We start from the raw sequence: 24,850 nt of genomic DNA on the forward strand, positions 1-24,850 counted from the left end.
CCTTTATGGTTGCTTCCAGCAGCATAACACACCATGTTACAAAGCTCAAATCATGTCAAACTGGTTTCTAGAACAGTGAGTTCAATGTACTCAAACAGCTTCGACAGTCACCAGATCTCAACCAACAGAGCACCTTTGGTGGAACTGAAGTTTCTAACAACATCAGGCTGAGTTCCATCATTCTTCCACAAGAGGGAGCCAAAGTGTGCATCATGGACGGTCGCTTTTCAAACTCCCTGTCACTTTTAAAACCAGTCACATTCAAAACTTTGGGCAAATTCTCAGCCACTGTATGTTTACTAAAGGTCAGAAAAGGGGCCATGAAACGCTCTGACTGACTGCAATACTCAGTCCCAAGTGCCGAAGAAACCAAACTGGTTGAAAGATGTTTGGCAACAAACACTGAGTGTACGCTGGCTTTGCTCGAATAAACTAAAGGTTAATATTTGCTGATGGAGGATCAGGGATTCGGAAAACGTGTGTACATGCACATATATTATTTGAACACTTCTAATTTCGCAAAAGCACGGCAGGAAGATTTGATCCAGTGTTTGGGACCGTCCAATTGCTTTCCACTGAAGCATTTGGTCAAAGAAACACAGATTAAATGTTTCCTTTGTTTCTGTGTGAGCTGTGGAAGGTTGTCAAATAGGTAAGTCTGAGTTCACCTGGCAGACTCAGCTAGTGATTTCTGTGGGTCAATAAACGAGTCTTAATGCAAAGCGTCAGCCACAGGATACAATGTAAATCAGCCATCTGTGGCTTTGAAGATCAACAGAGTCTGTTTACACGGGCATTTACTGGCATGTAGAAAATAAATGACAGCAGAAATGGATGGGTGGATCAAATAGAGACAGAGGAAACAGGACTTCAAACGCCTACTGGACTTCATTGAAGGCAAATCACCCGAAGCATCTCAGAGGCGCCTTCCACAGCTAGTGAGACCGTGCGGTGTGCGAGCATCAGCAAGTGACGGTTTCAAACGTCCCCACAGCAGGTTCAGGTTCTTAGAAAAGGATGATCTTGGATTTCTTTCGCTACTGTGATTATGATTATCAATTTGATTTTGATAACTGACCAAATAAATTAATATGCTACAATCACTTGCACATCACTTCATCTAGATCATACTACTCATTTCTTAGTTCTTTATTGAAGTAACAGCCGCTCGATTGCTGTAATCTGGCGAACATGTTGGTGGGCCTCAAAGAAGCAGTGGCTTTGATTCTTAATACTCCTCTAATCAAAATCATGTTGGTGTATTAGTTTTAGTAGAGGTAACGTGCAATATCTCTCGTTATATTGGTAAGGAGCCTTATGAAAGTGTTATATATGAAATAAAGAAATTACATGTTTTTGCAAGTATATTTATGACTCTTTGTGTTTGTTTCTACGATATAATCAATTCAGTCCTTTAAGTTAAATATCTTTATAGAACTATTTCGTCATATTTGTTGCAATTTATGCTGTCCTCTTAACGAGATCTCACGGTTTTTTTTTAAATGTGAGACTGGTTTAAAGAAAAATACTGTTTTCATTCACGTGAGATATGCTTGGCAGATTATAGGCCTATTTACAACAGTTTAAATATTTATATATTATTTTTGCAATCACCGGAGGTTTTTTGGCCCAACTCAGAGTCTTCTGTTATAGATGACCGATTATAAGAAGGCAGATGTGTCAAATTTGATTGCCCTGCACTGTCGTTGCTTTCAAAGTAAAAGCTTCAACACGATGGTTTAAATAACAAGCTCGATGTGAGCTTCCAGCTTAAAAGACTAAAAAAAAAAAGCAATGATTTTTTTCATGTGCGGTAAATAGCATGGTGTTCACCTCAGTTCGGTTTTATGAATTTTTTTTGTTCACTTTAGCGTCATTACAATGAGGAGGAATTGCGTTCGTTTTATTTTGAAACCCACAACGGGAACACAAACACAGTCGCTTCTTCCGGTTTCATCTAGCTGGCTTGATCTGAAGCATGAGGTGAGCGGCACACCTCTCCACCCAGTCAGCATCATCGGTGTCCGTGACAGAGTGACAGACTGAGGGGGAAGACTTCTCCAGCAGAATAAAATCAGCGAAAGAGTAACAGGACACACTGAGGCACCATTTTTCTTTTATTATTTGCGGGTTAGGTCGTTCACCATGAAGCCTTCAAACAGTCGCCCTTCAGGAGGGGGTAAAAACCCCTTCGTGCACGAGCTCAAATTGACCATGACAGAAAAAATAAAGGTAAGACAGTAAAGATAATAACAAGTTATAAACTGTGTTTGTCTAAGATGATGTTAGATAGACATATTCCTCCGTCCTCCGACCACAATGTGCTGCTTGTTTAGTGACTTTCCTACTTTCCTAAACTTTACCGACGCTTTAATGACGCTGTTTTTTCATGACTCTTATTCGTTAATGTTGACTGGAATAAAAACGGACGAGGAAAACACAGAACACGGATAGGGTTTCAATAACCGACAGCAGTGTGATAATGCTGTGTGGCTGTCTAGGAAAAAAGTTGTTTCCTGGTTCAGGTCCGACACTCAGCTGAAATGACGACAAACAGGTTAAAAGGACAAAAACCGTGCGGTGACAAATCTAGTTTCTGTGCCCCTTTTTAAAAAGCAAAAGTTGTGTCATAGCGGATTTAAAAACATGCTGTGAATTCATTCAGTGTTGAGGAAAATCATGCAAGAGTAAGAGCTCCTTTTTTGTCTTTTTTTTTTTTAAAAAAAACGTTTGAATGAACTCTATTTTCTCAGAGATAAACAGCAGCACCTGTTCAGTCTTACCCACACAGCAGCACCTGCCATGCAGACCCATTTCCTGCATTGTTGGTGTTATCTGAAGCTTTGTGGGTTCATTGTGGAGTCAGCCACTTTCCTCACATTTTCCTGGATGGGTGTGTAAAGCCAGTCTTGAATCTTAATTGACCGTCTTTTGCATATCAGACATTTGCATTGTTTGTTTATTTAATGTTTTGTTTAATGACAGGCCTATTGTGGATGGGAAGACCTTGCAAGACCGAAACCCTGTGCACTATCATATTGACCTGATTAGCTGGCACAGTGACACATGCTAATCAGCCCAACATACACTTCACTTCTGTTAGGCCACAGTTCTGCATTTCCAGCTGCTTCCTTTCACTGAGTGCACACACAGTTGGGCTGTGTTTACGCTTGAGTTTTAGCCGACGGCTAAACAAGCTGACAGCTAAACAAGTTTAATGTGTACTCAGTCCTCATTAGGCTGCCGGAGTGGTGAAAGCCTGCACAGCAGTAAGAAAAGCAAAGATGGGAAAAGTACAGTTTAAATAAGGCATGTGCTCTAAAGCATGGAAATGTAGAAAAGACAGGACAGCTGTGGCTTCATTCCTGCATCAGTTGGCTCGCTGCTGGAGGAGAGCAGTATGGCTGAAATGATTCCTCATTAATCAAGCGGTTCAGCAGATTTTCTGACTTAAGTGATTTAGGGTCTGCTGACAGCATGCCATTGTCCTAAACACAAGTTACTGATCAACTGAAAATCATCTTATCTAGTTAAAGGTTTATGTGAAAACATGAAGAGAGCCCTGATCGACCCCCTCAGGTTACCTCTCCCATAGCTCCAGGGCCCAGAGGTGTCTGCTTTCATGCTCAACGAAACATACAACGGTCTGAAAATTGGTTCACTGCTGCCTAACCATTAACAAATCCACCGAGATAAGATGACTGAAAAAAAAAAAGGCCCGTGTGTGTTTATTATCAACCACTTGACATTGGCTTGCTGAAAGCTTTTAACTCCACCGGCCCCTCTTATTAGTGCCTGAGTGTGTCAGTTTTTCAGTCGGCGTGTGCTTTAAGTTGGAAGCGTGTCTGTGCCATATGACCGCAGCAGGTCATCGAAGGTAAACTTGACCATGTGTGTGTCTGTGTCTGGTTCACACCTCCTGCTGCTCTGCTTCCAGAGGGACGCTTTTCCACTTGCAGAACCTGTGAAGGGTTTATACGCTCGTGTAAACAAATACACATTTTGCCTGAAGGAAAACGAGGAAAGCGACAAAACGCAACTTCCTCAGTGCTTTTGTTTCTAGAGATATGGCTGCATGGTTGCTTAATGCTTATGAATCTGTTTGCTATAGGCAGTAGATTGGTGCTGCTCTTCCTGGAATGTCTTTTCTAACTTCCCAGCAAACATGATCACAGCACCGTAAACCAACCAGGTCAGCAAATGAAGCTCATTCCAGCTGAGTCACGCATTACTGAATGGCCAACAGCTGCCAGCTCTCAAGCTCACAAACAAAATGCCTGTGACATTAAACAGAGCTGCGATGTCCGGCGAATGGATGGGGATTAATACCAGACACGGCTTTAACAGTGCGTGTGTGTATAAAGTTGTGTTTCTTTTGGCTTTGATCTGCTACTGCCTGGCTTCAGTTCCTGCTGCACAGGCAGCCGAAATATGACAAATGGTAGGACAGGTTAAGTGCTTCCTGGGTACGCATTCACTGCCTCAATGAAAACAATTAGCCAAGAGCAATTACCTTCCTAACGGGTTAAAACTGTAGCGAGCCACAATACACAGGGGAGCAATGTATCTTGGGAAAATGGTTTGTCAGCGGAAGTGTTAAAATATTTTAGTGGATTTAGATCCGTTGTAATCGTCATCAAGTTTACCATTTATATGAGGATTATTTTTTCTGAAATAGGTGGTTTGTTGAACCTCTAAAAATTGAAACACCCATCATGATATCCCAGTATCAGTCACTCTTATGGCCTCAATCACACAGGCCCAGAGGCCGAGCCCTGAGACTGCATATTCCCCTCAAGTGGTGTCTTGGGGTTTCTGGCTATTGTGTGAAGTTGGTCACAAAGAGGGTGCTAGACCAAAAACTTGCTTGTGATTGATTTAGGGACTATCAGATTGCTGCAGATGCCACTAGTCTGCAGATACTTGCTAACAACCACTAGTAGTGAAACTTTTAAAAGTGTGACGCTGTGAGGTGCAGACAAAATGTGCACATCTGCAGCTCTGCATGTCAATTCGTGCAGCACAACCTGTAGAACATGGTCTCAAAATAATTTTTAATATTTCTTTGTACAAAGGGGAGCCAATAACTACAAATTCTGTGTTTTCACCTACAAATGACACGTTTTGCCACATGTCAAGCAGAAATAAATATTGTAGCTGTGCATCTATAGAGCCAGAGGTCGAGGGACTTTAGGTCAGAAATAATAAAACAGTTCAATCTTGATGGCAGTGGTCTCTACCGGGATGACATTTCCCCGATCTATAGGGCATAAGAGGTCACTGCAGGGCATAAGAGGTCACTGACTGGTTCAATGAATATGGAAATGACATGAATCATGTGCTATAGCCTTCACATTCACCAGATCTTAACCTAAGTGAACACCTATGGGAGAATACTGTTCCATCACATCGAGCTAACTTTCTGCTGCCTGGCCAGACCCCTGTGTGTTTTTTGTTTTTTTTGTCACATTTAAGGTACGTGCCAGATGTTTTGCTTTGTCTTTATATGTGTAGAAAGTGAAAGTAGTGAGAAGTAAGAGACTGAGTCACTACATTCCTTAAATGTCTCCTGAAAGTGTTAACGCAACTATACATAGCGCCTTGAGGCGACTTTTGTTGTGATTTGGCGCTATATAAATAAAATTGAATTGAATTGAATGTACACGTATGCGTGTCAAGACTGTAGATTCCTAGAATCTCTTTAGCATTAGGTACAACAGAGCAACCTCATCAGTTACTATGACATGACAAAGAAATTCAGTGACTGCTTTAATCTGAGTTGTTTATACATTTTTTAGTGGGTGAAGGATTAAAACGTTCAATATTGAACAAATTGTGCGTCAATGTACAATAAGAAAAAAAATCTACATCTGTTGATCTGTAGTCACTTTTATTCTGTGTGCTGTAAGTGAGCTCAGTGCTCTTGAAGTGCATTTCTACTGCAAATTTCAAATCTTTAGTCAAGGATCAGCCGGCGTTCTCCTAAAACACTGGAAATTGCACCCCTCTGCCCCGCCCCTGCGTTTTCTTATGCCACCTCTTGAGAAAATGTCAGCAGATCCTCCCAGATGGACTTGTTAAGCTCTGATGGTGACGCACAAGCTCGGATGGGTGGAGAGAGGCGTTCGAGCATTATAAATCACCCCCATTGCTGTTTATTTATTAATGCAGCCCTGAAGAGTGCACCTGGGTTCCTGCAGATAGACAACTACACAGGGAAGAAGAGAAAGATGGAGCAGGAGGGGAGGGGGAGGTTACATATGACTCCCTTGAGGGGTGACAAAAAACACACCAGTGCAAAGTAGGAGGAAAACTATAAAAGGAAGAACAGCAAGATAAATGAAGGTACAGCTGAGCGACTTGGAATAGAGAGTGAGAGACTGATGGATGGATACGCGAGAAGCATGATTGTAGATCACTGTAAGGCAGGCTTGGAGCTCAATGAGAGGGGGAGCGCAATAAATGTGTAGAATGAAGGGATCAAATAGAGGTCATACGAGCAAAACGAAGGAGCTTTTAAATGTTACACAGTTTGAATTTGCCCTTGAGGCCGTGACTTTGCCAAATCTTTGTCATTACACAGTAAGAGAAGTCATGACAGGTCAGTCAACTCAGTTTATATCCTTATCATCCTGTAGTTTTATCCTTTTTACCTTCGTATTTATGTAAAATTATTGCGAACTAAACCCAACACATGTGAACTTTTGTTGGCTAAACCCAATGAGAGTCATCCATTCACCACGAGTGACCTTTACTAAACAGAAACACTAACAGAATCCTTTATGGTCATAACATTAGGCAATAGAAGTAGCAACTGTCAGATCTGAGGCTTATTTAAGGTAATTCATGAGTAATCCCAGAGATTTGATGTGTAGTCATGAACTCTGGTGAACAAACAGAATTTTCACGGGTTTTGTCAGAAAAAGGATGTGCGGCACAACCTTTCCAGGAGTGGACATCCCACCGCATTCAAAGACCAGACTGTTGAGTGCTCAGGCTACAGGCCTCAGTTAGCATGTTAAAAAACAAACATGTCAGCACATCTCAGGTTTGTAAAGATGCAACTGGACAAACCACAAGACTTCTGGAACCTTGTCCTTGTACAGATGAGACCAACTGGTTTAGATCAAACACAGCATATCAGCACACCTAATACCTCACACCAGCTGAGAGGGGTGATTTAAAGCACACGATCTAGACACATTGTCATCATTGAGTCGACCATGAAGTCTCCTGTATACCGAATGATTCTTCAGTCTTCACTGCAAGTAGAAGATGGCTTTAGTCAGCATGGTTCAATCGGTTGATTTGGGGACTGCTGTTCTTTAAAGCTTTGATATTAGCGATGTTGGAGTTGAGGTTTTTTGTAGGAACAAAGATGTAATAAGCAAACGCTGGATCTGACTGAGAACCTGAGGATGCCGTGTATACTCATTCAGTAGCAAATTGCGAGTCACAGGCTTGCCACACCCAAAAACACACAAATAATGGGATCTTTTACATAGAGTCTGGTTTCAAACGACACCAGCAGTAGAAAGGGCTGTGTGTGAATAAGAGTATATTTTAGGATGATTTGCTGTTAATATATTGAAATAAACGTTGTTTAGATGCAAACACAATTAAGCCTATATCCTCCCTTTATTCTTGCTTTCGGTAATCGGCGTTGATAGTGCAAACCGCTGATGTGTGTTGGGCCTTTAAAGCGCGATTAGACAAGCACAGTTAGTGTTAATTATGTGGTTTTGTGTTCTGCTAAAGGCACAGATGGAGTGTTGACACTGTAAAATGTAATAGCATGTTTCTCAGCTGTATAGGAATGTATGCTATGCTAATTATTGTTTTTTTGACAGTTGGCTAAAACACAGCAGGGATGTTACAGTAAACAGCAGGTTGTTGAAGTGCAGCAGAAGTGTGACTGTTTGTGTCTGTGTGTTTTGTCCCTGCAGATAGGACTCATGTCAGTTACAGTTTTTCCGGTGCGGCTGCTGCTGGTCTCTTTCCTCATGCTGCTGGCGTGGCCCTTCGCCTTCACGGCTTCTCTGGGACGTTCAGAGTTTGCGATCGAGCCTCAGTCGTGGTGGAGGAGGTGGGTTTGTGTGAAAGCACCCATGTGCTACTAAGACTTATGGGATTAGACAGAAATGTGTGAAAATCTCAGCATCCTGTAATAATAATAATAATAATAATGGATACTTTATTGATCCCCATGGGGAAATTACTTGTTTTTCTCTGCATTTGACCCATTCACTCAGTGAAGCAGTGGGCAGCCCACTAAGCAGGCGCCCGGGGAGCAGTGTGTAGGGACGGTACCTTGCTCAGGGGTACCTCAGGGTAGCCGTAAATTGTAAACTGTAAATTGTATTGCAATATATAATTATAAATTGAGATGCTGACTGTTGCCCACTGTCTGCTCAGTATAACATCAGCATGCTGGTATGCTTTTATACAAATGTTAGTTGTGTGAATAATTAGAGTGCAGCACTCTGTCATTTTTACAGGTTCTTCGTTACTGACAACCTCTAAAAAATAAAATATTGAGCCCATTGTTGTATTTAAAACACAGAAAACACAACATTAGTGAAAAAGACTGCGGATTAATAAAAATTGTTGCTAAAAACATGAACAGATTTAGCCACTCACTCACATTCTGAAGATAAATATGTCTATAGCAGGGGTCTGATGATGAGTGTCATATCAACCATTGCATTAGCAATAAATTTAATAACGCTCTATATCAACAGTTACACACTATACAGAACAACTTTATAGAATTATATTTGTTCGCAGGTGTTGGCAAATCAGCTATTTTGAAAAAAAACCCCAAACAAACACTTTTTATCAATAACAAGAACACCAACAGCAAAGGAACTATACAACAGAAAACGCAATGCTATTTATGGTCTCCTCACAACACTGATAAGAAAAATAAACTGGGCCAACACGGCATGTTTGTTAATACAGAGACACACATGTTAATGTGATCTCTGGTCTCCCACTCAGAGACACAGGTCTCCGAGTGTCCAGCATTCAGAGGCTACCTGAGGACACTCGTGTGGAGCCAAATACTGTCAATAAGGCCTCTGCAGTGTTCTTAAGACAGTAAAACTTGTCAGGTAGTGACGTCCAGCAGGTGAGAATGAAAGCTCTGTGAACACGCACAGCTGTGGATTTCTGGTTTGATCAGAAAAGAAAACATTGGTCCAAACACCTGAAAGTCTTCGAATGTATCCATGTATTTCCGTGGTGTAGGGCTGTTCGATATAACGATATATATCGGATGAGGATATAAAAACATCTATCGTTTCGTTTTACGCTATCGTTTGTTTCGTGGTGTCGCAAAATAAACTGTTTACGGCAATATTTTTTTTTCATCGTTTTGATGGTCACTGTAGTGGCTATATTCATTTCTTAAAGTTCTCTCTTTCTCTTATATTTTTTAATATAACCACACTATGGACGGACAAGCGACTGTTTTTATGCGTTGTGGTTAGCATCAACGACGGTAACAGCATCGCGTGTCCGCTTGTTTATGTTCCACATAGACCTTTCACAATAAAACTCAAGATCATGTGAATCACGTGAAAGAGCAGATTATTTACGGATGAGAAGTAAAAAAAAGAGCTGCCAGGTGCTAAAACATAAACCTTAGAGTCAAACGTTAGAACAGGCTTTTCCCCGCAGCACGTCGTGTAATAAATGCTCACAAAGAAAACGGCGGCCGTTACAACTTATGTCTAAAAATGTATAGTTTCATGCATTGGGTGAAGTGTCGGGAAGTGTAAATTTCAACATCGCTTGAAAACTCTGCCAGCTAGCAACGTCCCTCTGCAGCTGTCTGTGTGTCCTTCGTCAGGTTTATAGACCTGTGTCTAAGAGCGATCATGCGAGCCATGTGGTTTTGCGGAGGTTTCCACTGGATCAAAGTGAAGGGACAACGGGTAGAACCCTCTGAAGCGCCCATCCTCACTGTGGCACCACATTCTTCTTACTTTGATGCCATCCCAGTCACTATGACCATGTGCTCCATAGTCACCAAACTGGAAAGCAGGAGCATCCCAGTCTGGGGCAGTAAGTGCACATTTACTGAAATTCCTATAATAATGTACAGCATATGCACAATGTAACAGAATGCATTCAGACAGGTAACTAAATAGATTTAGCTGAGCTATAGATGCCTCCAGATTTTCTTTCTTTCTTTCTTTCTGTGTGACAAAGACTGTGCATTCTGTTAAGTCAACTCTCCATCAGTTTTCTTTTATTCAGTGTTTTGAACATTAATTCACTTGTTGTGGCTTACTTCCAAAATCCACTTCTTCATCATCCTCTCCCAGCTTTGATCAGCTACATCAGGCCAGTGTTCGTGTTTCGGTCAGACCAAGACTCGAGACGAAAAACTGTCGAGGAAATCAGGCGGAGAGCGTGCTCTGGAGGGAAGTGGCCTCAGGTAAACTACATGCATATACGCATAAGGGCACAGAGATCTGATCTCAGCTGACACCCGGGAATTTAAAGGTGATAAATTAAAAGCGAGAGCAAATTCAAACAAGAAATGAAGAGCGATTTGTGTCTGTTGCAGATCATGATATTCCCGGAGGGGACCTGCACCAACAGGTCGGGTCTAATCTTATTCAAGGCTGGTATGTATTCAGTCCACTTCCTGCTTTGGCCTGACTGTAAAGATAGTCTTTTGTGTGTTTATTCTTACTGGTTCTCAATAAAACTGCTCTGAACTCGTCATGCATGCAAACTACCTTGATAAAATCTCATTCATTTCCATCTAGACCCACCATCAAGTCAGAAATTTTCACTCGATGGTAAAAGGCTCACTATTGCACTGTAAATGAACCACGGCAGACCCGTTCATGTTTGCTTGCATTTTAGCATCTACGTTTATTTCCACAGTTGTTGGTGCTGTAACACTGCAGTGTTAGGCTGCGGCTTTCCAGCCACCAGCTTAACACACACCAGTAACAACAACCAGACTTTTAAGCCAGTGAGGCGTGATTGCGGATGCCGCTCAGGTGTGTCCGCCTTCCCTGTAGCAGCACTGCAGACCACTCCCCGCTACATACCCGCATCGCCCAACTGAGGCCGGGGAGCCATCTGGTCGAATCAGCCCTGACCGTCGGCACCCCTGGTCCAGCTACCGGGAGGTGTCCATTCAGGTGACCACCCACGTATCCAGTGGGGCTGGTGACGAGGTGGGTCTGGGGACCAGCAGCTTGGCGGGTGGCTGCTGCACAGGATCACACAATGCGCCAGCCTCTGGTGGAAGTGAGGCCGGTCCGGACAGCATGTGGACCTCTGGTTTGGCAGGAGCCTCGCGCGCCTCAATCTCCATCTCCAGCTTGGCAGGCGCCTCAACCTCCATCTCTGGCTGCGCCGATCTCTCACACACCTCGTCCTCCACCTATGGCTGGGCAGGTGCGTGGGCCCGGCGGTTGCTCAGAGGCCCTCCTTTGGGGAGCAGGAACGGGTGTAGGCCCCTGCCTGGCAGCAGCCACTCCCACCCATGGAGTGGGTATGGGCGCGGTGGCTGGCTGCATCCTGCCTGGCCTCACCCTGGTGGTCAGGATGGGCGCCAGAACAGTCTGGACCTCCTCCACTCCCTCGCTATCGGGGAATGCCGGTGGGGGTGGCAGCGGTGCTGGCCAGAACCCGATCAGAGCTGCCAGATTTTCAATCCTCTGCCTCCCACGTTCGATCCGGTCCGGGAGTTCTTCCTGCTGGCAGCGTGACACCGCCGGCTGCAGTTCCGCCATGCCGCCTGCTGGGTTTCGGCACTACTTTAAATGAATCATGGCGGGCATGGCACCACAGACCATACCCCGCCACATACACCATCTTCCCCTTTTGCACAACTTCCAAACAACAGACTAACCGACTAGTTGCAAGCAGCGTAGTCGAGTAAACTCATTTTACCTACAGCCGACTTTGAGCGTAAGTGGGACCGACCGGTGAGACTACATGATTTAATGTGTAAAATTTCAGAAAAGGTTCAGGTAGTTCACTGCGCAGACTATCGTGTAATCACAAAATAGAAAGTTGTCGTTAATTCACAGAAAAATATCTTTTCTTTCTTTTTTTTTTTTTTTAAAAGTAAACATTAAAATGCAGCACGGTGGCACGGTGGTTAGCACTGTTGCCGCACAGCAAGAAGGTCCTGAGTTCAATTCCAACATCAGGCCGGGGTCTTTCTGTGTGGAGTTTGCATGTTCTCCCCGTGTTTGCGTGGGTTACCTCCGGGTACTCCGGCTTCCTCCCACTGTCCAAAGACATGCAGCTTGTGGGGATAGGTTAATTGGAAACTCTAAATTGCCACTAGGTGTGAATGTGCGAGTGAATGTGAGAGCGAATGGTTGTCTGTCCCTGTGTGTTGGCCCTGCGACAGACTGGCGACCTGTCCAGGGTGTACCCCGCCTCTCGCCCTATGACAGCTGGGATAGGCTCCAGCGCCCCCCACAACCCTGAAAAGGATAAGCGGAAGCGAATGGATGGATGGATGGACTTTAGTAGATTAAAAAAAACAAAAACAAAACACCCCAAATAGTTGCTAAAATCCAATGTTTGGTTGTTGTTTTTTTTGTTGTTTTTTAACATGTAATTGTTTATCTATTAGTTCATTGCTCATGTTGTAGTACGGATGGCACTGGGGGGTGGAGGTGATAATACAGCTAAGTTCAAAACCTATGTGCTCCTTCACATTTTCTAAAGCTGTCTAGTGGACTAGATTGGATTCTGGCCCCCGCACCTTATGTTTTACTTTTCTAAAAGGATCAAACAAATACATGAATAACTTCATGTATCCCATTAAAACATTTGTGACAATTAGGTTCATTGTTGCCTTTGTTGCCTGACGACTGTTTGGTTATAGTTCTTAGTAGTGGGTGTGTCTGTTAATGGAGACACTTGGTCTGTTTGCTTTGTTCAGTATACATTTCACGTAGTGTGCGTGGACTTGTAAACGATTATGTATGAATGAGGCTGACTCCATAGCTGCCAACTGGAGGTGTAGATGTCTGGTTAAATGAATTTCTCTTTTGACACAGTGAGTCTGGAGGTTCGGTGACTTGCTTCAGGACACAGAACTGTTGCACTCATCTCTTTATATTTCTGCTCACATCCCGTGTGTGTGTGTGTGTGTGTGTGTGTGTGTGTGTGTGTGTGTGTGTGTGTGAGACGTTGTCAGCCATTGTTCCCTGCCTGCTCTGTCTAATCCCCTTGCTTCCAGTCCATAATTCGGCCATTCGCAGTGAGCCTTGTGGGTCACACTCTGTCCTGCTTTCACTCACTGTGTGAGTGTCTGGTTAGATCATTGTGCGATGTGTTACCGGTCCTCTCTGGATGTGTCTCCTCTTGTTACATCTCATCACTGGCTCCCAGCTCAACAGATAAACTGTGTGTGTGTGTTAATGTGCTTAAGCCACCTGTGTGTGTGAATGCACACTGCAGTTATGTCCTTTTCTCGTTTCAGTCTTTTAATAGAGCGTTTCTTTCCTCATCTGTCTGCCTGTCCTCTTACTATAGTCTCGTCATTATCATTCAGATGCTGCAGATCTCTTTCACTCCTCTTCACGTTCTCACAGTCTCACGAGAAAACCGATTAATTATAACTTTATTCATTTTAAATGCAGGTCTCAGCCACTCATCAGTGTTTGTTGGCGGAGACTCTTTGTTGATTTACACTCTAGTTAATATGCCAGCTCTCCATCAGCCTTTCCATCACTGATATTAAACAACTATTAAAATCCTCCTCGCCCTGCCTCCAGGGCTTGTTATTCAAATACACACTGAGCTAGGTGATTCATGATGCATGCGTCTGGTTTTCTTTTACTTACTTACTGTAATTTTTTCAGGTTGTTGTGTAGTTAGCTTTATGTGTTTCATTTACAGGGTACAAGGAACTTGTTATATATTAGATATCTCATTTCTATTTCTTTTTTTCTAGCAACATTTTCTTGAATCTTGGAAAAAGAAAACCCGGTTTTAAATCTACACCAGCTGATTATAGGACAGTTTTGATGATTTGGTGACTTTCAGCTTGAGCTACATGTTCACTGTTTTGCTGTGATATAAGCAGCTTCATTCACAGCAGCATCAGGCAGATGTTTTATCCATCAAAACTCTAAAAACCTATTGTATGGTCTGTGGCCAGCATTAAACAGCAGACACACAAAGTTGGTAAACTGAGCCTGATGCTCATGTGTAATATTTGTAACCCTTTGCAATCCATTCATAAGTTACTGAATAGCTTGAGTAGGTCTTTGTCCAGTGATAAATATTGTATGTAGCTTTTATCAGCCTGCCCATCATCAGCAAGATATAATAGAATTCAATGGAAACGCTCTGTCCCTGTTCCCGATGTTATTTTGAGGTTATGATCTTATCACTCACTAAACCAGTTGATGCAGTCCAACTCTATTCTTTTTCTGTACTCATAAAATCTATTTGGAAACCCCCTCCCCATCATTTTCCATCAAATACTGCTAATTTCTCAGTTACTTTGACTCTATAAAAACAAATAAATTTGACGTGTGACATGCCTGACACAAGATAAAGAAGTAGGATTCAAATAAAAGCTTTGAGCTGGGTTTGGGGACAATCGATCACATTTAGCAAAAATACCAGATTGTTCTCATCACCTTCCTCCTCCTCTTGTCTTCCTCAGGTGCTTTCATCCCAGGACTCCCAGTGCAGCCAGTGATACTACGCTACCCAAACAAACTGGTATACACCATAAATCTTGTCCTCTTCCTTTTGATCCTATTCTGTGGCTCCTCCCATACCTGCAGCTTTAGACGTAGGTCACGTCTATAGTGACTCCACGTACACTGTACACACCCACACTGACACGCCTGTGATGCAGTGAGTTCTTTCCTTCACATTAGTGTGTTCCTCTTGTGTTGAATGAGCTCATGTTGTAGTGGGATGATATTTCATCCTTTGTTTGTCTCTCACGCACACACGCATCGTACATACGTGCGCATGTACACATGCACACAGAGGTGTCATGTCTCTCTCTCAGCACCTCTCCCCGCTCTTTCATTAAACATGCAGCTCCTGTTACCTCATTTTTCTTTTCATTCCCTCGAAAGCCTTTGTCACCGTTTCCCGTGGTGCTCGGTGTACTCACTGCGCTGACGTCTTTGACACCGTGGCACCGCAAGACGGTTAAGTGAGGCAGAGAAGGTGAAAATAAAGGACAGGGTGACTGCTTCTTAGTTTGTTTTTTCTCTGCGCACCACAAGATGTGCTTCCATTCAGTCTCTTTGCATTTGTTAATTTAATGATGGCCGCCTTCTTCGATGCGAGGTCAAGTCAGGTCATGTTTGGCAGCTCTCACGTTATGAGACTGAGTGTGGAATAGCAGCACGCAGGAAGTGTTGTGGAATTAAGGGGGTTTTATGTTTTGTGGGGGTTTTTTTGGTTTTTTTTATTCTTCTCTCGGTTGGGGGTGAGGGGAGGGTCCACAGCTTTATTTCAGTCGTCCTTCCTTCAGGGGAGCGTCGCTATTGGTTAATGCAATTTTGAATCGCAGCCTACATTGTGTCTGACTTTTAAATGTGATGGCCATGACCCTTGCCTTGAACAATATATTAGACTATTTCCATCTTATAAAATAGAAAGTGAGGTGTTTTGCTTTCACAAAGCAAAGTTGAGGCTTCAAAAACAATATTCTGCAAACCAACAGGTGGTTTTTCTATACAGGCTAGGATCTCTGCTATGTTTCACTGTAATAAGTGTGCCTCACAGTGATTATGGATACATAAAGAGTTTGTGGATTTGTATAAAACTGCTTCATGGGGTGTTTGGTTCTCTCTCCACAGGATACCATTACATGGACGTGGAAAGGTCCCGGAGCGTGAGTGTTTCTTTCTCTCACACACCTTTACAGTCACTGTGGGAATATGCTGGGAATATGTCTGCGAGGCTGTGTGTCCAGGACACTTTTGTTCCATCAGGGAGCGTTAAAAAAAGCACAGCATGCAAAAAAAACACACCAAAAAAGGGACCAGGTGCTGTTTTTTTTTTTTTTGTTTTTTTTAGCCGACCAGAGCAGAGAGGTGCATGTGTAACGGGCTGGTTAAAAGCAAACATCGTCGTCTGGTGTGATCGACTCCAGCGTATTCCCAGGGTTACATAGAATATACACAAAACAACAACACACACAGTCTCCCACTCTGTGTTATTAAAGTTACAAGCTGTTTGTTTCCATCAGGGTGTAGATGAAGCTGTTTGTTCTGTCTTCCAGGTTTCACATTTTGTGGCTCACTCTGTGTCAGCCTCATAACTCCATTGAGATTGAGGTGAGCGGTTTCGTATGACAGAAGTCAGCAAACTGACTTATTGCAATTCATTATTATGTTGCCGAGCAGTATGATCAGTGTCACAACAACAAGACTGAGTTGAACTCTCTCTTTAGTACTTGCCTGTTTACAGTCCATCGAACGAGGAGAAAGAAAACCCCGCACTGTTCGCCAGCAACGTCAGAAAGCTCATGGCCAAGTAAGTGTCCGATGATCAACGCACGCTTGCTTTGGATGTTCTTGACTCAAAACTTTTTCTCTGTCCTCGTAGGGCGTTGGACCTGCCGCTCAAAGACCTGTCCTTTGATGACATTGAGATCAGCCTATCGCGCGGCCCTCTGGGCATATATGATTATCACAGCCTCCTAGAGTTCAACCAGCTAACATGTCGTTTAGGGTAAGTGGTGGGAGACTGGAACGACTAGTTAAACTGCTTGGTTGATGGGTGCTGAGTCAACACTTTGGGAAAAGTGTGTAAACACTGCCACCTATTGGTGGCTGAGCAGAAACACACACCAAAACCAAAAGCCAAAATAAAAAACCCCAATGAACTTCAATTTACGAGTATAATTATAACCATGTTGGACCTCCTTTTTTGTTTTTTTGTTTTTTGTTTTTTTTTTTCTTCCCCCTGGATTTGTTTTAAAAAAGGCTGAGGAAACTCCACACTTTGTACTGTCTTTTTTTTAGTGTTGTTTCCAGTATGACTTACTCTTATTTAATCTGGCTTCTTTGAGGTTTTTCCTTTTTTTGCTTCGTCCTAACAGACTGAGAGCAGCAACAACAGACAGGGTGCTTGAAGAGCAGGCCAGGAGAGCCAGGAAGCTCCAGGGAGACAAACTGGGTTTGGAGGACTTTGCCCAGTTCCTCAACCTCCCTGTTACAGACACACTTAAAGAAGTTCACAGCTTCTTTGATGAGGTAAACATGAAGGAAGCACAAGATATAGCAAAGGGAAATGTATAAACGTGGATTTAATGTTAAGAAAAGTTGATTAAAAAAATGTTTTTTTAAAAAGATCCAGCAATGCTCAAATAATCACACAAAGTTATAAAATGAGCTTTACAGAAAAATACATAAAAATCTGTTCTTTTGTTTCTTTCTGCAAAATATAAAAACGATAAAATTCTTAAAATTTGTTTCAAATTCACGAAAATCACAATAAAATAAAATAAAGTTCTCATAGCAGAGAATAAAAAAAGGTAAAGTCAATGAATTTTACTTCAGAGTTAATGTGTTTGCAGGGTGAAGGGAAGCGGTGAGGCACTTTGGGCAGGACTGACGGGCCACAGAGGAATGTTTAGGATATGAGGAGAATGTTTGGAAGTTTGGAGGCTTTTGGAAGAAATTGCAAAGTTTTCTTCTCCTGCATTTTTGATAGAAACTAGTTGTAGAGTTTTAGATTTTTGTCATTGAATCTGTTTTTAGTGTTGTGACCATTTAAAATGAGCATAGTTTAAAACCAGATCTGCTGCCTTTAATATTCCACTTTATCGGTAACACAACACAAGCTTTGTGTGGTTTAACTCTGCCTGTATGTATCCTAAAAAGGTAAAAGATACATTTCTAATAGTGAGCCACAGTTGGAACAGTGCTTTTCTTTGTGGCATCCTGATACATAAATCTAATAATAAACAGAGGGTTTTACAAGGTGCTCAAAGGAGCGACAATTTTTCAGAAACTCCTTAAAAACAAAAACAAAAAAAAAACAATTTCATGAGCTGAATCCTTAAATTAAGACTAGATGGTTTTCTCTGTACTGTGTGAACAATCACACAGTTACAGTCTGACGTTAATATGGAGGCATGAACATTAGGCATTGTGATGGTCCACAGGCATCAACAAATAGATGTTTTTCTTGCTAGTTGTGAGCTCAGCAGCTTCATCTGTTTGTAAGAAGCAGCCAACCATAAAGAAGCTAATTTAAAGGAAGGGGAAAGGCAACCGAAACAGTGTTATGTCACAGGCTCAGTATAAGCTAAATAAGGATTATTATGAGCTATGAGTCATCCAAAGCTTCTCTAGTAAAATTCTTCAGGAATAAAAATATGCAGCTGGAAAATTGTAATGAGTCCACTTTAAATTTAAAAATTGGGCGTCTTTGTATGTAGACTGAACTTTGTGTGGCTATCTAGTCCTAAATGCAGTCAAATACCATCATAGCCTCTTTAAAATAATAAAAATAATTTGATATTGATAAAATACTTTAATTGGTTGGGCTTGATAGTTAGCTGGGTAGATTCTGTCTATGCTGACCTCTCAACAAACGTCCATCCATCCATCCACCCATTTTCTTCTGCTTATCCAGGGCCGGGTCACGGGGGGCAGCAGCCCAAACAAAGAAGCCCAGACCCCTCTCTCCCCAGCCACCTCCTCCAGCTTGTCCGGGGGAATATCAAAGCGTTTCCAGGCCAGTTGCGAGATATAATCTCTCCAGCGTGTCCTGGGTCTGCCCCGGGGCCTCCTCGTGGTGGGACGTGCCCGGAACACCTCACCCAGGAGGCGCCCAGGAGGCATCCTTGTCAGATGTCTGAACCACCTCAACTGACTCCTGTCGATGTGGAGGAGCAGCGGCTGAATGGCTGAACTTCTCACCCTATCTCAAAGGGAGAGGCCAGCCAACCTTCGGAGGAAGCCCATTTCCGCCGCTTGTATTCGCGATCTCGTTCTTTCGGTCACTACCCGCAGCTCGTGACCATAGGTGAGGGTAGGGATGCAGATCGACTGGTAAATTGAGAGCTTCGCTTTTATACTCAGCTCTCTCATCACCACAACAGACCGGTGCAGCGTCCGCATCACTGCGGCCACCGCACCAATACGTCTGTCGATCTCCTGCTCCCTTCTCCCGTCACTCGTGAACAAGACCCCGAGATACTTAAACTCCTCCACTTGGGGCAGGAACTCATCCCCGACCCGGAGTGGGCACTTCACCCTTTTCCGGTTGAGGACCATGGCCTCACAACAAACATGTTATATTTAAATAAATTAAATAATTAAAGTGCTTGGGCTAAAAGTGGTCTATGTTTAGTTTGAAACCTTGTCTATATAGGAGCTATGACACTGCCACAAAGTTAAAATCAGGGTTAGTGCTTAGTAGGTGAATATACTAGAGACTTCATATGTACACCACAGTCCTCCATTTCAATCGATAACATGGTCAGATCAATGGATACTTGTGCTGTAAGTGTGGGGCTTATCCTGCTCCTTTTGTTCACCGAGGTGTTTTTGTTCCCAGCATGGAGATGGACAGATAGACGTCAGGCGCTACGTTATCGCTCTGTCGACCGTTCGTCGACCCACAAAGTCCATGGAAACCCTCAAACTGGCCTTTAAGGTAAGTTTTTATACTGCTTACTCCGGTTTAACATACACTGACCAACAGCTGAGCAAGTACACCTTGCTAGTATCAGCTTTCACCCTGAGAGATGCCTTATAGCATAGATTTAACAGGGTGCTGGAACCATTCCACAGACACTTTGGGCCATAGTGACATAATGATGCAGATTTGTGAGCTGAACATCCACAGTGTGACTCTCCTGTTCCACCACATTACAACATGTTTTCTATTGGATTGAGATCTGATGACTGTGGAGGCCATTTGAGTACAGAGAACTCATTGTCAAGTTCAAGAAACCAGTTTGAGATGGTTTGACTGGAAGCTAATCTATAATTCTCAGATCAGCCTGACTGGACCATCAGCCAGCAGCCACCCTTCTTCCTCATTCTCATGCTGGTTTGATTCCAGCCGGTCCCCTTGACTGTGTCTACAGGCTTAAATGCATGGAGTTGTTGCGCTATGATTAACCTGTGCTCATTAACCAGTTTAACAGGTGTACCAGCGTAGGTTTCCTAGCATTGTGCTAACGCTTCGTGCCGGGTTCGCAGATGTACGAGAGCGAGGAGAGCGGGGAAATCCTGGAGGAGGAGCTAGCCGGCATCTTGGAAATCATGTTAGGAGTGAAGGAAGTGCGACTTTCAAGTGTGTGCTTAACGCTCGGACCCGACACAGGAAAGATCACTTATGGTAAGACCCTGTTTCTGTTTGTAACATGTTTTAAGCATTTTAACACATTGACAGAGATGTCAAATTATTTATAGGACCATTGTACTAATGAGCCCACGTTAGAGATGATTGACAGCATCTGTCAGTGTGTCCCCCACTTCGTCTGTGCTGTCACCGTCACATTTGATTTCTTCTCGGCTTTACTGAGGAAAATAAATACCATCTGTTAGACGAGATTTTACATCCACCATCTGCCTTTTCTAGAAACTGTCAAAGCCTCTGTGAGCATTCTTTTCTTGTCCAATAAAAGAACCTTTTTATTTTTACCATAAAACAACCCATCTGCACAAAATAGCCACTTTCAGTCCGATCGCTAATGATCTAGAATGATCAGAGTAATTATGCTAATGCTGCTAAACAAAAGAGCTAATTACATATGCTGTTTAGATGCCACATATTACATGTTATATTTAAGTTTAGTGTTTTGATTATTAAGAATGTAAAGTTAACATTTGTTTTAATCTCACACTCCATCTCTGCCAGATGATCTTCTTCATTACATCCAGCAGTTTCCACACTTTGCTCTGGACTGCCTCCACTTTAAAGACCATCCACGGGATTTCTGCACAGGCCGATCTCCGAGCTGCAACGGCCAGAGCCGCAGCAAAGACGACTAACTCACAGACTCAAGCCACTTTTTTACCTTCTCTATCAGACCCCATCAATGCTGTCACAACGGTGCCTTCAAGTGCAGGTAGAGAAAGGGCAAAACTTTTAGGAAGAGTATGAATTCCTGATCCAGATAATGTTTTTATTTTTTTATTTCTTTCTTTGCCTTCCTTTATTTTTAATGCCCACTATAATATTAAGATACATTTTGTGTGCTCCACAAATATTTATATATATGTTTATAAAGAACAGATTGAAAAAGGAGGATTTTATGTATCCTTATGTATTGGAAGGTTAGCATTGTTGTTATCTCAGGCTAATGGACACTAGCACAATACCTGCTGTCGTGTTGACACTTTGCATCTCGGCCCATATTTATGTGTTTATATTCCCAGATTACTGCCATTAAAGTTTCACGCGTCACCAGCATATTGCAGTACATTTGCATAACCATTTGCATTACAATGTCCAGACTGTGTTGCTTACTGTACAAGTACCTTTGAGGGTGTTACTGCATCTCACCACACATTCAACAACAAGCTTGTTCATTTAGGTGTCTGCTTTATGCAAAGTCAGAGATAACAGCTGTGGTTTCTGAGCTGTAGCACCAGCATCGTTCTCCTCCTCCTCCTCCTCGTTGGGCCTCACCACTGGGGTTTTTGTGCTGTGTTTAGATTGCAGGGGCCTCTTCAGTGATTCTCTCCCCAGCAGAAATAACATGGAAACTTCCACAATGCATCGGCTCTTGCCTGCTCTCCTGACAGCAGGATTGGATGCGTTCTACTAGTAAATAGCAGGATTATCTGTTTTTCTTTTTTTCCTCCACAATAAAAAAGTTTTCAGAGTACTCTCGGGTTCAAAAACTGCTCTTAGAGATTAGAATCCAAAAGGTTCCTCATAAGAGAAAAACTATATACAAATTAGAGCATGATTGAAAATACTTACAATTCTCAGCTTTAAATGACATTTCAGATGATTTTTCATGTGGAGTTTTAGTTATTAGTGAAAATCTGGATGAAATGTCTGCATTTACCCAGACTGAAGTTAAAACACTCCCTCAGTGCTTTCACTCCTGATTTTCAAAAGCACGACTAAAGAGGTGCCAGCGTGACAGCTGTCTGATTTCCTGCTCCGAGAGTCTTAATGAATGTGGGCCCAGATGTTAGACTGCTGCCTGCAACTACCTTCATACTTTCGTTTGTGCATGAACCTACAGTTATATGATGAGCAAAACAATTTCTCCACCTCTGTCACGTTACCTCTGTCACGTTAAACAGTTCATAAAACACTGCAAAGGATGACGGCTCAGTATTTGGATGAACATATCTTTAAAAACTTGATAAATAACATGTCTTCGCTTTCACGCATCTATCTCTCTCTTTTTTTTTTTTTTTTTTTGGTTTGTTTTTCTGCAGTTTGAAAGTTGATCTGTGATGGTCACATTTCATGCCTTATGCCTAGTTTCCATTATGTTTTAAAATTCAAAGCAGAAATCAAAGTTTTCTGCTTTTTATTTTACAAATACAACCTTCTGTTTTGTCATAGTCACTTACTGTGTGTACCCACTAGGGGGAGCTCTGCTTTTATAGTTGTATCTTAAGATGCTTTGAGTTCTCTAAAACTGCCTGACAGTGTTTGTATGAATCAATGCAGTGGGTCACACTTACCTTAAAGCTATCATCAGTGGATTTTTGTCCATCTTTATCTGTTGTCATGTTCTCTGTGTTTTTCTTTTGATCATTATTAGCGAGTTAATGAAAAGGCAGTTCTGTTCATGCTCATCCTATTGCTTTCGTAAGACCTCTTCTCATCTCGGTCCACGTGGTGGCACTAGCTCCGTATGCTATGTACACCAGAGAGCTCATGCACCACTGCCCACCTGATGGACAGCAAAAGCATTACCTCATCCCTTGCTTTCATTCCTTGAGGTAAAAATAGACAGATTAAGCCTGGGCTTTGATGAGAGAAACCTACAGAGGAGGTGTGGAAGCAGGGAGAGAGGGATAGAAACGGAGGAGAGAAACTAAATGGATCGTTCTGCTCCAAATCCAATTCCTAATAGCTGCAGGGAGGGAGGGTGGGTGGGAGGAGAGAGAAGAAAAAAACAGTCAAAGAAAGCAGAGAGGGAGAGTGGAGATATCACGTCTAACAATTAAGACCTGCCTTTGGGGTCTAAAGAAGAAGCTTTGTTGAGGACATATAAATTGCTCATTGAGCAGCACCTCACTGCAGACTCCTTCAGATACTCCTGCCTCAAAGGAATATGCCATGAAAGACAACAGCAGCAGCCGACCACATAGCAGGGCTGGAATCTGTTCACCGTATTTGGGGATCCATCACCAGCCCTCATCCTGGCCAAGCAAAAATCCCCCCTACAGTAAACACAACCCTGGATTTAATCCAGGTGACTAAGGAAACATCACCGCGCATCCACTGGAGATCCTTTGTAGTACCTCTGCTTTGCAGGGCCAAAGAAGCAGCTCACATAACATTTACTTATTTTTGTCGTAGAGACAAAGTGGATGATCCTCGTGGTCCTCTGACTCAGGTTGTGGATGGCGCTACTGCCAGCTATAATGTTTAGAGTCAAAGGTTTATAAATAAAATAAAAGTCCACAGTTCATCTTGAAAGTATTGACAATTTGAAAAACATTTGCTTGAAATTGTTGCAAATGTATTTAAAAATTAAAAACAAAAATATATCATGTTTGTAGGTACAGTCTGAGTGCTCTGGAGCAGGATGTCTCTGTACATTCCTGCATTCATCTTTCCCTTGATCCCAGCTAGTGTCCCACTGCCAAAAACATCCCCCAGCACGATGCTGCCACCACCATGCTTCACTGTAGGGACAGTATTGGCCAGGTGATGAGCGGTACCTGGTTTCCTCCAGACGTGACACTTTGCATTCAGGCCAAGGAGCTCAATCATTGTTTAATCAGATTGGTGATTTTTTTTTCCCTCATGGTCTGAGAGTCCCTCAGGTGCCTTTTGACAAACTCCAGCTGGGCTGTCATGTGCCTTTTACTGAGGAGTGGCTTCAGTCTGGCCACTACCATGCAACCCTGATTGTTGGAGAGCTGCAGAAGTGCTTTTCCTTCTGGAAGGTTCTCCTCTCTCCCCAGAGCAACACTGTAGTTCTGTCAGACTGAAAACTGGGTGGTTGGTCACTTGCTTCAATAAGAAGGTAGACATTCCAAACTTCTTCCATTTACGGATGATGTGCTTCGATACAATCCTGTCTCGGAGGTCTACAGACCAGAGTTCTTTGGACTTCACGGTTTGGTGCTCTGACATACACTGTCAACTACAGCTGATGTAGGCAGGTGGCCTTTCCAAATCATGCCCAATAGACTGATTTACCACAGATGGGCTCCACTCAAGTTGTAGAAGCAGATGACGGATGATCACTGGAAACAAGATATACCCGAGTTAAATTTTAGTGTCATGGAAAAGGCTGTGAATACTTTTGTACATGTTTTTGTTTTATTTTTAATAAAGTTGATGAATTTCAAGCAAAGTTTTTCCACTTTGTCATTGTGGGATATTGTGTTTAGAACTTTGAAGTGAAAAATGAATGCAGTTTTGGAAGGATGCTGTACCTTGTTCTGGCGATACGTACAGCTAATGGAGCAGAGGTTAAAAATTCCTCCACACAAACCGTGGATGAACTGGGCTCCTGGATAAAGGAAGATATTTAGATTCAGATTCATTTCTGACATTTTCTTGAACTTGACTTTTTTATTTAATTTAATTTTTTTTAATTGCTTGATTTTGTGATGCAAAATGCCCAGTTTACTCCTATATCCCAGATATCTTTTGATTCTGGGATCTGTATCTGAATAAACAAGCATTTATCTGCTCCTCTATTCAA

General features: G+C 42.6%; 1 protein-coding gene across 2 annotated transcripts; it reads left to right on the top strand.

The window, feature by feature from the left end:
• Window positions 1-1,978: 1,978 nt before the first annotated feature.
• lpcat1 (lysophosphatidylcholine acyltransferase 1) lies at window positions 1,979-23,040 on the top strand. 2 transcript variants are annotated; one of them, XM_080863149.1, is made up of 14 exons: window positions 1,979-2,232; window positions 7,947-8,086; window positions 9,854-10,068; window positions 10,332-10,444; window positions 10,577-10,637; window positions 14,669-14,727; window positions 15,828-15,862; window positions 16,253-16,307; window positions 16,424-16,506; window positions 16,579-16,704; window positions 17,075-17,228; window positions 19,543-19,641; window positions 20,193-20,331; window positions 20,854-23,040. In XM_080863149.1, exons 1-14 carry the CDS (start codon window positions 2,146-2,148, stop codon window positions 20,985-20,987), a joined length of 1,500 nt encoding a protein of 499 aa, XP_080719275.1. In that variant the 5' UTR covers window positions 1,979-2,145; the 3' UTR covers window positions 20,988-23,040. The 2 variants fall into 2 exon arrangements, with proteins under 2 accessions (XP_080719275.1, XP_080719276.1); XM_080863150.1 differs by lacking the exons at window positions 19,543-19,641; window positions 20,193-20,331; window positions 20,854-23,040 and adding an exon at window positions 18,616-19,536.
• Window positions 23,041-24,850: the final 1,810 nt, after the last annotated feature.

The sequence above is a fragment of the Rhamphochromis sp. 'chilingali' genome, assembly GCF_963969265.1.
Source record: "Rhamphochromis sp. 'chilingali' genome assembly, chromosome: 17".
NCBI classification, from domain to species: domain Eukaryota; kingdom Metazoa; phylum Chordata; class Actinopteri; order Cichliformes; family Cichlidae; genus Rhamphochromis; species Rhamphochromis sp. 'chilingali'.

Coding starts and splice junctions, on each gene's coding strand:
- lpcat1 (XM_080863149.1), top strand. CDS start 2,146: ATGAAGCCTTCAAACAGTCGCCCTTCAGGAGGGGGTAAAAACCCCTTC. Junction 14,728..15,827: donor TACGCTACCCAAACAAACTG/GTATACACCATA, acceptor CTCTCTCCACAG/GATACCATTACATGGACGTG. Junction 16,705..17,074: donor CAGCTAACATGTCGTTTAGG/GTAAGTGGTGGG, acceptor TCGTCCTAACAG/ACTGAGAGCAGCAACAACAG.